This window comes from Hemitrygon akajei, chromosome 7 (genome assembly GCF_048418815.1).
Source record: "Hemitrygon akajei chromosome 7, sHemAka1.3, whole genome shotgun sequence".
NCBI lineage: Eukaryota > Metazoa > Chordata > Chondrichthyes > Myliobatiformes > Dasyatidae > Hemitrygon > Hemitrygon akajei.
The window spans coordinates 15,648,759-15,664,926 of record NC_133130.1 but is presented as its reverse complement, the minus strand read 5'-3'; the positions used below and the strand labels follow the sequence as shown (position 1 = coordinate 15,664,926).

General features: G+C 40.1%; 1 protein-coding gene across 1 annotated transcript in view; it reads left to right on the top strand.

Moving 5' to 3' along the window:
- Positions 1-16,168, top strand: part of cd109 (CD109 molecule) — a 247,971-nt gene that overhangs the window by 49,977 nt on the left and 181,826 nt on the right. Inside the window, exons 5-6 of the mRNA XM_073050423.1 lie at positions 9,120-9,245; positions 13,164-13,203. Coding sequence (XP_072906524.1) covers positions 9,120-9,245; positions 13,164-13,203 — 166 coding nt within the window. The remainder of the gene's footprint in view (positions 1-9,119; positions 9,246-13,163; positions 13,204-16,168) is intronic.

Sequence of the window (16,168 nt, the reverse complement as noted above, 5' to 3'; positions counted from 1 at the left end):
TAATGATGCAGCTCTATAAAATTCTAGTTAGGTCACACTTGGAGTATTGTGTCCAGTTCTGGTTGCCTCACTATAGGAAGGATGTGGAAGCATTGGAAAGGGTACAGAGGAGATTTACCAGGATGCTGACTGGTTTAGAGAGTATGGATTATGATCAGAGATTAAGGGAGCTTGGGCTTTACTCTTTGGAGAGAAGGAAGATGAGAGGAGACATGATAGAGGTGTACAAGATATTAAGAGGAATAGACAGAGTGGACAGCCAGCGCCTCTTCCCCAGGGCACCACTGCTCAGTACAGGAGGTCATGGCTTTAAGGTAAGGGGAGGGAAGTTCAAGGGGGCTGTTAGAGGAAGGTTTTTTACTCAGAGAGTGGTTGATGTGTGGAATGCACTGCCTGAGTCAGTGGTGGAGGCAGATACACTAGTGAAGTTTAAGAGACTACTAGACAGGTATATGGAGGAATTTAAGGTGGGGGGGGGGTTATATGAGAGGCAGGGTTTGAGGGTCGGCACAACTTTGTGTGCTGTAGGGCCTGTAATGTGCTGTACTATTCTATGTTCTATGCTCTATCATTGGTAAACCAAAAATTGCAATAATAGGATGAGGTTGTAAATCAATATTCAAAACAGTTGAAATAATGTCAAAGATATCTTCCCAATATTTTTTCAAAGCGGAACATGACCAAAACATATGGGTTGAAGAGGCGGTCTCAGAATGACATCTGTCACATACTCGACTTATATAATAATAATAATAACGAACTAATTTATCTTTGGATATATGGGCCCTGTGCACTACTTTGAACTGTATCAACGAATGTTTAACATGTATAGAGGATGAGTTAACTAATTGAAGAATTTTTTCCCATTTTCCGATAGGTAAAGTAAGCTTATGTTCCCTTTCCCAATCATTTTTAATTTTATTAGATGCATCTAAATGAATTTTCATAATTATATTGTAGATAGTTGCTATTGCACCTTTCTGAAAAGGATTTAAATCAAAAATTTTTCAAAACTATCTATAGAGTATAGATTTGGGAAAGTAGGAAGGATGGTACTTAAAAAGTTTCTAACCTGTAAATATCTAAAGAAATGGGATCTAGGTAAATTATATTTGTTGGATAATTGTTCAAATTACATGAAACAATTATCTAAAAATAAATCACAAAATCGTAATATACCTTTAGTTTTCCAAGTCAAGTAGGCTTGGTCCCTAATAGAGGGATAGAAAAAAAATTTAGATATAATAGGACTTGCTAGAATAAATTGATTCAACCCAAAAAATTTCCAAAAGTGAAAACATATTCATAAAGTGTATTTAACTATTGGATTATCTAATTGTTTATACAATTTAGAAAGAGCAAAAGGAAGCGAAGTCCCTAAGATAGAACCCAGTGAAAACCCTTGTACCGATTTACATTCGAGATTTACCCAGTGAGGGCTTAAAGTTATATCCAAGTCCCATAGCCAGAATTTCAAATAGCGGATATTAGTTGCCCAATAATAAAATCTAAAATTCGGCAGTGCCAGACCACCCTCCTTTTTTGACTTCTGTAAGTAATTTTGCCTAGCTTCGGATTTTTATTCTGCCAAATATATGAAGAAATTTTAGAATCAACACTATCAAAAAAAGACTTCGGAATAAAAATTGGTACCGCTTAAAATAAACATAAAAATTTAGGTAATATGATCATCTTGATAGCATTGATCCAACCTATTAATGACAAAGACATTGGTGACCAAGTAGTGAATAAATGTTTAATCTGATCAATTAAAGGTAAAAAGTTAGCCTTAAATAAATCCTTATTTTTTTGGTAATTTTAGCCCCTAAATATATAAAATAGTCGGTAACCAATTTAAAGGGTAAACGTTCATAAAGTAGAACCTGCATATTTAGAGGAAGCAGTTCGCTCTTATTAAGGTTCAGTTTGTAACCCAAAAAATTACTAAACTGAGCCAGCAAAGATAAAACTGCGGGAATGGATTCCTCAGGATTAGAAATATACAATAATAAATCATCTGCATATAATGATAGTTTATATATCTCATCCCTGCGGGTAATACCAAAAATATTAGATGATTCCCGAATAGCAATTGCTAAAGGTTCCAGAGCAATATCAAATAGTAACGGACTAAGAGGACAGCATTGCCTGGTGCCCTGAAATAAGTGAAAAAAGGGAGATCTTTGATTACTAGAGTTAACCGAAGCTACTGGGTTATTATATATCAATTTAATCCAAGATATAAATGTCAAACTAAAATTAAATTTCTCTAATACAGTGAGTAAATATGGCCATTCAACTCTGTCAAATGCTTTCTCAGCATCTAATGAAATGACACATTCTGGAGTACTACGTGAAGGAGTGTAAACATTAATCTCCTAATGTTAAAAGAAGAGCAACGGTTTTTATTAAATCCAGTTTGATCCACAGATGTAATTCGAGGTTACACCTTCTCCAACCTAGCCGCCAATATCTCAGAAAAAATCTTAGAATCTACGTTCAACAAAGATATCTGTCGATATGATGCACAATCAGTAGGATCTTTATTCTTTTTTTAAAATTAAGGAATTAGAAGCCCTATAAAATGATTGTGGTAATTTACCCAATCTAATTGCTTCTTTAAAAACTCTACCTAACCAAGGAGAGAGAATGTAAGAGAAACTCTTGAAAAATTCTACTGTATAACTGTCTGGACATGGTGATTTACCAGAATTCATTGAAAGAATGACACCTTTTATTTCTTCATCTGTAATGGGAGTTTCTAATATTAAACGTTCTTCGGGTGATAATTTCGGAAAATTTAATTTCCTTAAAAAGTCTTACATGAGAATAGGATCAATGGGAAAATCAGAATTATATAAAGAGGTATAAAAATATTGAAAAGATTTGTTTATTTCCTCATGATTAACTGTCAAATTATCATCTTGTTTACGAATCTTAATGATTTGGCATTTAACCGAGGCAGTTTTCAATTGATTAGCTAATAATTTACCCGATTTATCACTATATATATATAAAACTCACTTCCGGTTTTCATTAATTGATTTTCAATCGAGGATGTAAGTAATAAATTATATTCCATTTGAATCCTGACTCTCTGTTTATAAAGATCCTTGCTAGGAGCGATGGAATATTTCTTATCAATTTCTTTGATCTTATCAACCAATAATAATGTTTCATTCTTAATACATTTCCTCATACCAACAGAATAGGAAATAACCTAACCATGGATATATGCCTTAAAAGTGTCCCAAAGTGTCCCGTTGGAAATTTCTTCTATAAAATTAGTTGAAAAGAAGAAATCAATCTGTTCCTCCATAAACTTACAAAATCTGAGTCTTGAAGCAGATTGGAATTAAATCGCCATTGTCTAATACTAGGAGCTGTATCCATTAACTTGATAGAAATTTTCATTGCAGCATGATCAGAAATGGCAATAATGTCATAGTTACAGTCAATCACAGATGGAATGAGACGAGTCAATAAAAAAGTAATCGATTCTAGAGTAAGAATGATAAATGTTTGAAAAAAATGAAAACACTTTATCCTTGGGGTGTAGAAATCTCCAAATATCCAAAATTCCAGAATCATTCGTAAAAGAATTGATAAGAGTAGCCAACTTGTTTGGTAAGGCTTGAGTAGATATGGATCTATGCATCAAAGTATTCAAACAACAATTAAAATCACCACCCATTATCAGCATATATTCATTTAGATCAGGGAAAGCAGTAAATAAATTCTTAAAAAATTCGGGATAATCCACATTTGGAGCATGAACATTAGCCTTAACCATTTTTTTATTACAAAGTAACCCAGTAATAAACAAAAATCTACCATTCGGATCAGAAACAATATCATAATGAACAAATGTAATTGAGGGATCAATAAAAATTGAAATACCTCTCATTTTAGCATTCAAATTCGAGTGAAACTGTTGTCCCTTCCAAAGGCTAAAAAAACGCTGATTATCCTCTTTCCTCACATGAGTTTCTTGTATAAAAATAATATGAGCATTCAGTCTTTGGAATACTTTAAAAGTCTTCTTCCGTTTAATCGGATGGTTTAAACCATTTGTATTCCAAGAGACAAAATTAATAATCTGAGCCATAATTTCATAGAATCAACCCTTTGGTATGTAAAGGAGTTAAGGACTTTCTTCTTCTTCTTCATTCCCACTCTCTGTTTTCTGCTGAACAGCCAATCCTCCAGCCATGCTAGTAACTCCCCTGTAATTCCATGGTCTCTTATCTTGCGAAGCAGCCTCATGTGCGGCAGCTTGTCAATGGACTTCTGAAAATCCAAGTACACCACATCTACTGCATCTCCTTTGTCTACCCTACTTGTAATTTCTTCAAAAATTCCAGTAGGTTTGTTACGCAGGATTTTCCTTTCAGGAAACCATGCTGGCTTTGGCCTATCTTGTCATGTGCCTCCAGGTACTCCATAATCTCATCTCTAACAATCGATTCCAACAACTTCCTCCCAGCCACTGATGTCAGGCTAACAGGTCTATAGTTTCCTTTCTGCTGACTCCCACCCTTCTTAAAGAGTGGAGTAACATCTGCAATTTTCCAGTCATCCAATACAATGCCAGAATCTATCGATTCTTGAAAGATCATTGTTAATGTCTCCACAATCTCTCCAGCTACTTCCTTCAGAATCTGAGGGTGCATTCCATCAGGTCCAGGAGATGTATCCACCCTCAGACAATTAAGCTTCCTGAGCACCTTCTCTGTCATAACTTTCACTGCACAAACTTCATTTCCCTGACACTCTTGAATGTCCGGTAATCCGCAGCTGTTTTCCACTGTGAAGACTGGTGTAAAATATGCATTCAGTTCCTCTGCCATCTCTGTTTCCCTCATTACAATATCTCCAGCATCATTTTCTATTGGTCTTATATCTTCCCTCGACTGTCTTTTACCCTTTATATACTTAAAAAAGCTTTTAGTATCTTCTTTGATATTAGTCACCAGCTTCCTTTCATAATTCATCTTTTCCTTCCTAATGACCTTGTTTGTTTCCTTCTGCAAGATTTTAAAAGCTTCCAAATCCTCTATCTTCCCACTAGCTTTGTCTTCCTTGTATGCCTTCTCTTTTGCTTTTACTTTGGCTTTGACTCACTTGTCAGCCATGGTAGTGTCCTTCTTCCCTTTGAAAATTTCTTTTTAGTTGGAATATATCTGTCTTGCACGTGCCTCATTTTCTGCAGAAACTCCAGCCATTACTGCTCTGCTGTCCTTCCTGCTAGTGTCGCTTTCCAGTCAACCTTGGCCAGTTTCCCTTTCATGCCATTGTAATTCCCTTTATTCCACTGAAATACCAACACAGTGGAATTTAGTTTCTCCTTCTCAAATTTCAGTGTGAACTCAATCATATTGTGATCACTGTTCCCTAAGGGTTCCTTAACCTGAAGCTCTCTTATCACCTCAAGATCACTGCACAACACCCAATCCAGCACAGCCGATCCCCTAGTGGGCTCAACAACAAGCTGTTCTAAAAAGCCATCTCATAGACATTCCACAAATTCTCTCTCTTGAGGTCCAGTACTGGCCTGGTTTTCCCAATCCACTTTCATGCTAAAATCCCCAACGATTATCATGACATAGCCTTTCTGACACACCTTCTCTATCTTCTGCTGTAATTTGTAATTCACATTCCGACTGCTGTTTGGAAGCCTGTATACAACTGCCACTAGGGCCCTTTTACCCTTATCATTTCTTAACTCAATCCATAGAGACTCTACACCTTCCAATCCTATGTCATCCCTTTCTAATGATTTCATATTATTTCTTATACACAAGGCCACACCACCCCCTCTGCCTATTAACCTATCTTTCTGATACACTGTATATCCTTGGGCGTTCAGCTCCCAGTGGCAGCCATCCTTCAGCCAAGTTTCAGAGATGGCCACAATATCATACTTGCCAATCTGTCACTGAATTTCAAGATCATCCATTTTATTTCTTATGCTGCATGCATTCAAATATAACATTTTCAGTCCAGTATTTGTTGCTATCAGTTTTAACTGCACCATGCCTCTATTGCCCTGTAAATCATCACACTGGCTGTGATTGTGCCTCTATCCATTCTATCATCTCTGTTGCATGCTATCTTTGATTTATTTCTGTTTTCCCCTTCCTTAGCCCTATCACTCCAGTTCCCTTCCCTCTGCCAAAATAGGTTAAACCCTCGTGAACAGCTGTAATAAACCTACCTGCTAGAATATTGGATCCCTTTGGGTTCAGGTGTAACCCGTCCTTAATGTACAGGTTGTACCTCCCCTAGAAGAGGCCCCAATGATCCAGAAACCTGAAGCCCTGCCCCCTACACCAGTCTCTCAGCCACTCATTAATACACCTGATCATGCTATTCTTGCACTCGTTAGCACGTGGCACAGGCAGCAATCCTGAGATTACTATCCTGGAGGATCTGCTTTTCAGCTTCCTACCCAACTCCCTGAATTCTCTCTTCAGGACCTCCTCCCTTTTTCTACCTATGTCACTAGTACCAACAAGTACCAAGACTTCTGACTGTTCACCCTCTCCCTTCAGAATACTCTGCACCCGATCCAAGACAGCCCATACCCTGGAACCTGGGAGGCAACACACCATGCAGGTATCTCTATCAAGCTGACAGAACCTCCTGTCTGTTCCCCTCACTATGGAGTCCGCTATGACTACCGCATTCCTCATCTTCCTCTTTCTCTTCTGCACCACAGAACCAGGCTCAGTGCCAGAAACCCAATCACCGTGGTCATCCCCCTCAACCGCATCCAAAACAAGATAACGACTACTGAGGGGAATGGCCACAGGGATGCTCTCTACTATCTGAGCTCTTCCCTTCCCTTCCCTTCCCTTCCCTGACAGTCACCCTCTTATCTAACTCCTGCAGCCTCAGGGTGACTAATTCCCTGTATCTCCTATCTATCTCCTGATCACTTTCCCTAATAAGCTGCAGGTCATCAAGCTGCAGCTCCAGAACCCTAACACAATCTCTCAGAAACTGTATCTTGGTGCACCTGGCATAGATGTGTCCATCTGCATGACTGGAAGATTCCTAGTATTCCCACATCTGACACCCAGAGCAAAGTACTAACTCTGCAGACATGTTCTCTATTCCTCCCAAAAAAATGCAAAGAAAAAAAAACAAAGTCCACTTACCCTCTTACCTTGCCGAAGCCCGAATGAGCCAAAGCCCTACCACCCTGACTCAGACCACTCCATCGATGACCGCTCCGCTAGGCAGTGTCTCCCTTTAATGCCTGAACCTTCCCTGCTCTCCAGCTCACAAACGGTGCTCCGGTTATAGCTGAGTTCCTGTGAAGCTTTTTCCTCTTAAACTTTGCTCCTGGACCTGTGCACCACCTCCTCTCTTAGAGCTCTCCAACTCACAACTGGTGCTCTGGTTATAGCCCCAGATGATGAGTATCTCTGAATTTGCTAATTTCTCGAGATATTAGGTCCGGTTTACCCTCTTCCATTCCTGTAGCACTCATGCCATCCTCTTCTTTCTTTTCCTTTTTTCTCTTTCTTCTTTCAGTCAGACCCACAGGCATACTTTATTGATCCCGAGGGAAATTGGGTTTCGTTACAGCTGCACCAGCCAACAATAGTGAAGAAATATAGCAATATAAAACCATAAATAATTAAATAATAAGTTAATCATGCCAAGTGGAGATAAGTCCAGGACCAGCCTATTGGCTCAGGGTGTCTGATACTCCGAGGGAGGAGTTGTAAAGTTTGATGGCCACAGGTAGGAATGACTTCCTATGACACTCGGTGTTACATCTTGGTGGAATGAGTCTCTGGCTGAATGTACTCCTGTGCCTAACCAGTACATTATGGAGTGGATGGGAGTCATTGTCCAAGATGGCATGCAACTTGGACAGCATCCTCTTTTCAGACACCACTGTCAGAGAGTCCAGTTCCACCCCCACAACATCACTGGCCTTACGAATAAGTTTGTTGATTCTGTTGGTGTCTGTTACCCTCAGCCTGCTGCCCCAGCAAACATGATAGCACTGGCCACCACAGCCTCGTAGAACATCCTCAGCATCGTCCGGCAGATGTTAAAACGTCTCAGTCTCCTCAGGAAATAGAGACGGCTCTGATCCTTCTTGTAGACAGCCTCAGTGATCTTTGACCAGTCCAGTTTATTGTTTATCTTGATATAAAGAAGGTGTATTTAGTTCATTGGAGTTTTCTCTTATTAATCCTCGTTTCTCACTGGATATTTCATTTGCTTTAAAATTCTGCTTAAGTCTTTCCATATATAATATCCACTTAGGTGTGGTGTAATCAAACATGTCAGTCTTTCCAATGTACTCACTGTTTATGAACCCATGAATCCGGTCCATTTCCTGTCCTTTTTCTAAACTTGAACATCTTCTCCTCCTGAAGAAGCACATGTAGCACTATGTTTTTTTACACGATCATTTCTCGCTGCATTTTTAAAAACTCGAAAGACTTGCTATGCTTCAACAGGCCATTAATCATGGCTAACCACTGTGTTACTGTGCTGTCTAGATGACATGCAAAGCTGTTCTGTGCTATAGCTCTAAATAAAAATAAACATTTTTCACTGTACCTTGGTACATCCAACAATAATAAATCTTTCTTGACCAGCGTCCTGTGAAATACCTGTATACTTTTTACTGCGTAAAAGGTGCTATATAAATATCAGTTATTGTGCTGCAACTGGAATTCCAGCTTCAGTAATGATTCACCAAAATGAGTCAACCATCAGACTCTTTAACCAGTGTGGAAACTTCAGTCACCTCAACTCGGAACTAATTCCACAACATACAAACTCACTTTCAAGGACTGTGCAGCTCATGTTATCAGTATAATTTCTTCATCTATCTGTCTGTCTGTCTGTCTATCTATCTATCTATCTATTTATTTTCATTTGCACAGTTTATCTTCTTTTGTCCATTAGCTGTTTGACTTGTCAGTCTTTGCTTTTGTAGTGTTTTTTATAGATTCTGTCGCATTTCATTGTTTTACCATGTATGTCTGCAAGAAAATGAATCTCAAGTTGGTGTATTGTGATAGATACATACTTTGATAATTAATTTACTTTGAACTTTGATTAAGAAGTGTTTTTTTATTGAACAGAACCCACAAGGATCGGTGATCCAGCAATGGACGGATTTAGAGACTACGTTAGGTGTTGTATCCAAAGAATTTTTATTGTCGCCCAATGCTCTGCAAGGCAACTGGGAGATACGTGTCACATTTAATGTAAGTGCTGTCAATCACGCTTCTCAGCTTTATGGATCAAGCAAAGGGAGTAAAGTACAAGTGAGCTTCCCAACTGGTCTATGAGTAATTCACACAAAATATTGGTGGAATTCCTGATGAAGGATCCCGGTCCACAATGTCAACAGTTTATTGTATTTTCCTCCATAGTTCTAGTGTGGTCACATAAGTTGACCGCACTATGTCGGCTGTGTGGTCGAGTTCGATGTTTAGCTAAGGGTTTGTTTGCAAACCCAACACGTTGATCCTGGGCTGATCAGTTGCCATGGCGAACGCTTGTGCATGACTTTGTTGTAAAGTGGGGAGGCCGATGCAGGGACAGCCACCACATGATCCTTAACAAATTGGGCTCAGGGTCCAGTGGCAAGACGACTGGAGACCTTTCACTGCTGTAGCCTTCCTCCACCTTCACTGCCAATGTGACGTGTCATCATCTTCCACCAGCTCCACTGTTGAGGTCCAGGTTGGGTCGCTCTTTGTGTGGAACTTCCCCCTTGCCCTTATCATCATGGGTGACCCTACCAGGAGGTAAACGCCAAATGGCTAAACCCCAGACACTATGGCTCCCAAGATCTCAGGATTTCACAAGCCTGTCTACCTTGACAAGGCGATGGTAATCAGAGAAGAGTTGCTGCCCTACCTGCTGAGTTTCTCCAGCATTTTGTGTGTGTTGCTCCAGATTTCCAGCGCCTGCAGAATCTCTTGTGTTTATTACAAACTGGTCTATGGCAGTGTTTGGCACCTTATCCTCAACTTCCCTAACCAAATTCTCAACACCTTCTTCGAGTATTCAATTCTTTTACCTTTCTCTGTTACTTGCCACCTCCCCTCACTATGGGAGAAAGTTGTATCTAATGAAAGGGACTTGCCTGAATTGCTCCATCCATATCAAAGGTAAACTCACCTCATCGCTCCATACTGAGGCATGCATCTAGACCATGCTCTCTTCTTGCTGCTACCATTAGGAAGGAGGTACATGGTACTTAGGTCCCATACCATCAGACTCAGAAACAGTTATTATCCTTAAACCATCAGCCTCTTATACTGGAGTGGACAGCTTCATTCATCTCAACACTAAACTGATCCCATAACCTATTGACTCACTTTCAAGGACTCTGCAACTCATATTCTCAGTATTATTTATTTATTTATTTATTTGTTTGTCTTCTTTCGAACTTTGGTTGTTTGTCAGTCTTTGTGTATAGTTTTTCACTGATTTCATTTATTTCTTGTTCTAATCTGAATGTCTGAAAGAAAATGAATCTCAGAGTAGTGTATGGTAACAGTCTCCATTTGATATAAATTTAGTTTGAACTTTGAAGATAGGACATCAGTGTATGTGCTTTCTAAGGTGTCTCAGAAGACTTGCCTTGTCTATAAGGATTCTTTCAACCGTCTTCAGATGTGCTATGGAAAGTGCATCTAAGCCTGGGATGGCAACTGCTCTGCTCTGGTCTGATGAAATCTGCAGAAAGTAGTAAAGATAGCCATCCATACCCCTAACCTTTCATATACTTACCTGATCTTGAAATTGAACTTACGTTCACCGCTTTCAATGGCAACTCGTTCCACTCTCTCACTGAGTGAAAATGTTTCTCCTCATGTTCCCCCTAAACATTTCACCTTTCACCCTTATCCTATGATTTCCAGTTCTAGTCTCACCCAATTTCAGTGGAAAAAGCCTGTTTGCACTTACCCTATCTATGCTCCTGAATTTTATATTCCTCTATGAAATCTCCCCTCATTCTTCTATGCTCCTGGGAATAAAGCCCTATAACTCAAACCCTGGCAACATCCTTGGAAATTTTTCTGTACTCTTTGAATATTACATATCTTTTTCCTGTAGGTACAGTAAGTGACCAGAACTTACACACAATTCTCTAAATTTGACACCCCTAACATTTTATTTCAACATAACATCCCAACTCCTATACTCAGGACTCTGAGTTATGAAGGCCAATGTACCAAAAGCTTTCATTTTGACCCTACCTTCTTGTGAAACCGCTTCCAGTGAATTATGGATCTGTGTTCCCAGGTTCCTCTGTTCTTCCACACTCCTCATTGCCCTACTGTTCAATGTGTAAGTCCTACTGTCACGATGTGCGCTGGCAGTATCAGACCTCACGTGTGGAGGAAAGACAGATTCCGATGTAGAGACGGCAACCAGAGTTTATTCATGAGATTTCCAATAGAAAGTGGTAGCTTGGCCAAATGACATCTCGAGATGTAACATTCTAAAAGCTAGGAAAACGTGATTAGTGCTAATCAGGCCTCCACTTAAATAATACAGGTAACACAGAGTCCCCAAGACTATCAAAATAAACTTAACACATTTAACCAGAAAGAATCAGGAGAGCACATTACAAAGAGCGAGTTGCTCAAGAAAAAACACAAGGAATTCTAAATATAATGACTCAGATTAAACAATAATTAACCATTTTAGGTACCCTAAAATCCTTGGAGACCAACACTGTCTGGCACACCACACAAGCTACACTTACCATGGACTGGCCTTTCAAAGTGCAACACTTCACACTTGTTTGCATTAAATTCCATCTGCCATCTTTTAACCCATTTTTCAGCTGGTCCAGATCCCACTGTAAGCTTCCTTGCTGTTCACTATGCTCCCAATCTTGGTGTTACTCTCAAATCTGCTGATCCACTTAACCACATTATACATCCAGACCATTGGTATAGATGATAAACAACAATGGACCCGGAACCAATCCCTGTGACATGCCACTAGACACAGACCTACAGTCAGAGAGGAAACCATCTACTAATCTGGTTTCTTCCACAAAGCCAATTCACTATCTCATCATGAAACATCTGGACAGCAAAGATGTATACATCAGGATGCTCTTTATCAACAATCAATACCATCATCCCCTCAAAACTAATTAATAAACTTGAGGACCTTGGCCTCAATGCCTCCATGTGTAATTGGATCCTCGATTTCCTCACTTGAAGATCCCAGTCAGTTCGAATTGGCAACATCATCTCCTTTACAATCCCCATCAGCACAGGTGCACCACTAGGCTGCGTGCTAATTCCCCTGCTCTACTCAGTTTGCACTTATGACTGTGTGGCTAAGCACAGCTCCGATGTCATCTTCAAGTTTGCTGATGGCAATGCTATCATAGGCCAAATCAAAGGTGGCGGGAAATCAGCATTTATGAGGGAGATTGAAGATCTGGCTGATTGGTGCCAACTTTTTAAACTACTCCAAGATGAATCTAACCCTTCCCTCCACATAGGCCTTCATTTTTCTTTCATCTATGGGCCTATCTAAGAGTTTTTTTAATGTCCTTAATGTATCTGCCTCTACCACCACCTTGGCGTTCCACACACCCACCACTCTCTGTGTAAAAATCCTAATCCATCTCCCCATATACTTCAATCAGCTTAAAATTACTCCCCTTGTTTTAGCCATTTCCGCCCTGGGATTAAGTATCTACCTACTCAATCGATATCTCTTGCACACCTCGATAGGTTGCCTCTATTCTCCCCAGATTCCTATGGGATTGTCCTAAATTTGCTTTATCTGGCCCATTTAGTACTTTAATTTGGTTTCTCCTTAAATTGTTAAATTTTCTCCATCATCATAGACCATTTAAGCAAAATTGTTAACATAGAATGTGGAACATGGAACATTACAGCATAGTACATGCCCTTTGGCCTAGTATGGTGTGCCAAACTTTAACCTACTCTAAGATTAACCTAACCCTTCCCTCCTACATAGCCCTTCATTTTTCTATTGTTCATGTGCCTATAGAAAAGTTTCTTAAATGCCCCTATGGGGGGGGGGGCGCTGGGGGTGAGGGGCTCTGGTTTCAAGTAAGATTAAAATTCTACTGCAGGTTGTCAGACTGAATGATAAATTCTGTCATTCCTTTGCAGGAGGTAATACAGAAGAAGACATTCAGTGTGGCCGAGTATGGTGAGTATCTCCTCATCGTATGGATATTTACAGCAAATACACTTCTCGCTGCCTCAGTAAAGCAACCAGCATAATCAGAGACTCCACACACCCCAGACATTCTCTCTTCTCCCCACTCCCATCGGGCAAAAGGTACTAAACTGTGAAAGCACGTACCACTGGGCTCAAGGACCGCTTCTTCCCCACTGTCGTAAGACTATTGAGCAGTCCATCTTGTGTGCTTAGATGTGCTATTGACTGCCTCTGTTGTAAGACTATTAAATGGTCCCTTAAAAATGGATTCTTAATCTCATGGTCTACCTCATTATGAACTTGTGCCTTATTATCTGCCTACACTGCACTTCCTCTGTTGTTGCAACAATTTCTTCTGCAATGTTGCTGTTTTATCTTATTTTAACTCACTGTGTAATGATTTGATTTGTATGTTCAGCATGGAGAGCAAGCTTTTCACAGTATCTCGGTACATGTGACAATAGTAAACCAATTCCATTTCCAGTTCTATTTGGCCCATCTATTCTGTCCCACATGAATTATACTATTTCCATATTCTTCTATTTAGCTACTATTTCTTAAATCCAGCTCTTAAGCAGGGCATGGTTGGACAACCTAGAGCCATACAATCACACATCATTGTGCAGTGCGAACAGATGGAGCCCTTTGGCCCCACCACTTCCTGATAGCCAGAGGAACACACACAAAATGTTGGAGGAACTCAGCGGGTCAGTTAATGGTGAATGCAGATTCGATTTCAACATTTAAGAGAAATTTGGATAGGGTATATGGATGGGAGGTGTACAGAGGGCTATAGGCTGCATACAGATCGATGAGAGTAGGCAGCATAATAGTTCGGCATGGACTAGGTGTGCTAAAGGGCCTATTTCTGTGCTGTAGTAATCTGACTCTTTCAAAATTTCAGTCTGAAACATTGACACTTTATTCCTCTCCATTGATGCTGCCTGACCTGCCAAGTTCTTCCTGCATTTGGTGTCCATTGTACATCTAAACTAGTCCCTTTTGCCCATGGTAGCATAGCAGTTGGTGCAACGACAGCTTGGGTGTCGGAGTTTGGAGCTTAATTCCAGTCTCCTCTGTAAGAAATGCGTATGTCCTTCCTGTGAATTTGTGGGTTTCCTCCAGGTGCTCTGGTTTCCTCTCACAGTCCAAAGGCGTATCAGTTAGCAGGTTAATTGGTCATTGTAAATTGTCCTGTGATTAGGCCAGGATTAAATTGGTGGGTTGTTGGGCAATGAGGCTCATTGGGTTGGTAGGACCTGTTCCACTGTATCTCTAAATAAATAACATGAATAAATAAATCCCTGTAAGCTTTCCTATCCATGCACCTGTCCAAGTGCCTTTTCAAAGTTGTTGATGTACGAAGTCATCCACTTCCTCTGGCAATTTGTTCCATATATTGGGTGAAAGCACTGACCCTCTGGTTCCTATTCAGTCACTCCCCTCTCATCATAGGCCTATGCCCTCTAGATCTTGATTCCCTAAAGTCGCATTAACCACATCTCTGCACCTCTGCACCTCTGTAAGATCCCACCTAATTCTTCTTAACTCAGTCTGTACAGTGCCTCAGGTCCTGGTAGCATCCTCAAAAATCTGCACTCTTTCTAGCTCAACAGCATCTTGAGCCCAAGACTGAGCACAATATTCCAAATACTATCTTTCATGTTGGTTTTATATTTCTCAACGGATTATCTGTTTATTGCCCACTATATACTAATTATTTAAATACCAGCCTTTGCTTTTATCCAGTCATAACCTTTGGTTTTCCAGTAAGCAATAATCAATTCACACCTCACCCTTTTGTGGTTTGCTTTGTTTAATTTTAAGATTCTAATTTTTGAATGGAACTGAAACATTTCAATCTTGATGTAAATTCTATTATTCAAGATTGTTTAATGTCATTTCCAGTGGATAAGTGTAAAGGAGGATGAAAGGGAGGGTATGGTGGTGTACTGGTTAGCACAATGCTTTACAGTACCAGTGACCAGGGTTCAATTCTCACCGCTGCCTCTAAGGATTTTGTATGTTCTCCACGTGACCGTGCGGGTGCTACAGTTTCCTCCCACAGTCCAAAGACCTACCAGTTGGTAGGTTAATTGGTCATTGTAAACTGCCCCATGTTTAGGCTAGGATTAAGTCAGAGAATTCGCTGGGTAGCACGGCTCATAGGACCAGAAGGGCCTATTTCACACTGTGCCTCAATAAATAAATGACAAAATGATTGTTAGCAATGCACACAATGTGCTGGAGGAGATTGACAGGTCGGGTAGCATCCATGCACGGGAATAAACAGTTGACGTTTTGGGCTAAGACCCTTCATCAGGACTGGAAAGGAAGGGAGAAGTCAGAATGATTGTTTCTCCAGATCTGACGCAGCAGAAAAAAAAACACAATAAGAAAAAGAACACAATAATAAAAAACTCACAGTAAATCTAAATACATAGATAGCTTATATACATAGATTGATTGTATGTCCATAAAGTGATGCTAGGCACAGTAGTGTCTGTACATAAGGTGAGGGACAGGAAGTGATAAATTAGTGGTGGTTTGGGTTGTGGAGGGGTGGATTATTGGGTGGAGGTGTTGATCAGCCTTACAGCTTAAGCAGGGTGGGCAGGATCCTTCATGATGTTATTTTTGTTGATGATTTATTGAGATACAGCACAGAATAGGTCACTCGAGCTGTGCCACCCAGCAATCCCTCGATTTAATCCTAACCTAAACATCGGGACAATTTATAATGATCATTAAACCAACCAACCGGCACACTTTTGTACTAGAACCATAGAACATTACAGCACAGAAACAAGCCTTTTGGCCCTTCTTGGCTGTGCTGAACCATTTTTCTGCCTAGTCCCACTGACCTGCACCTGGCCCATATCCTTCCATTAACCTCCCATCCATGTACCTGTCCAAGTTCTTCTTAAATGTTAAAAGTGAGCCCACATTTACC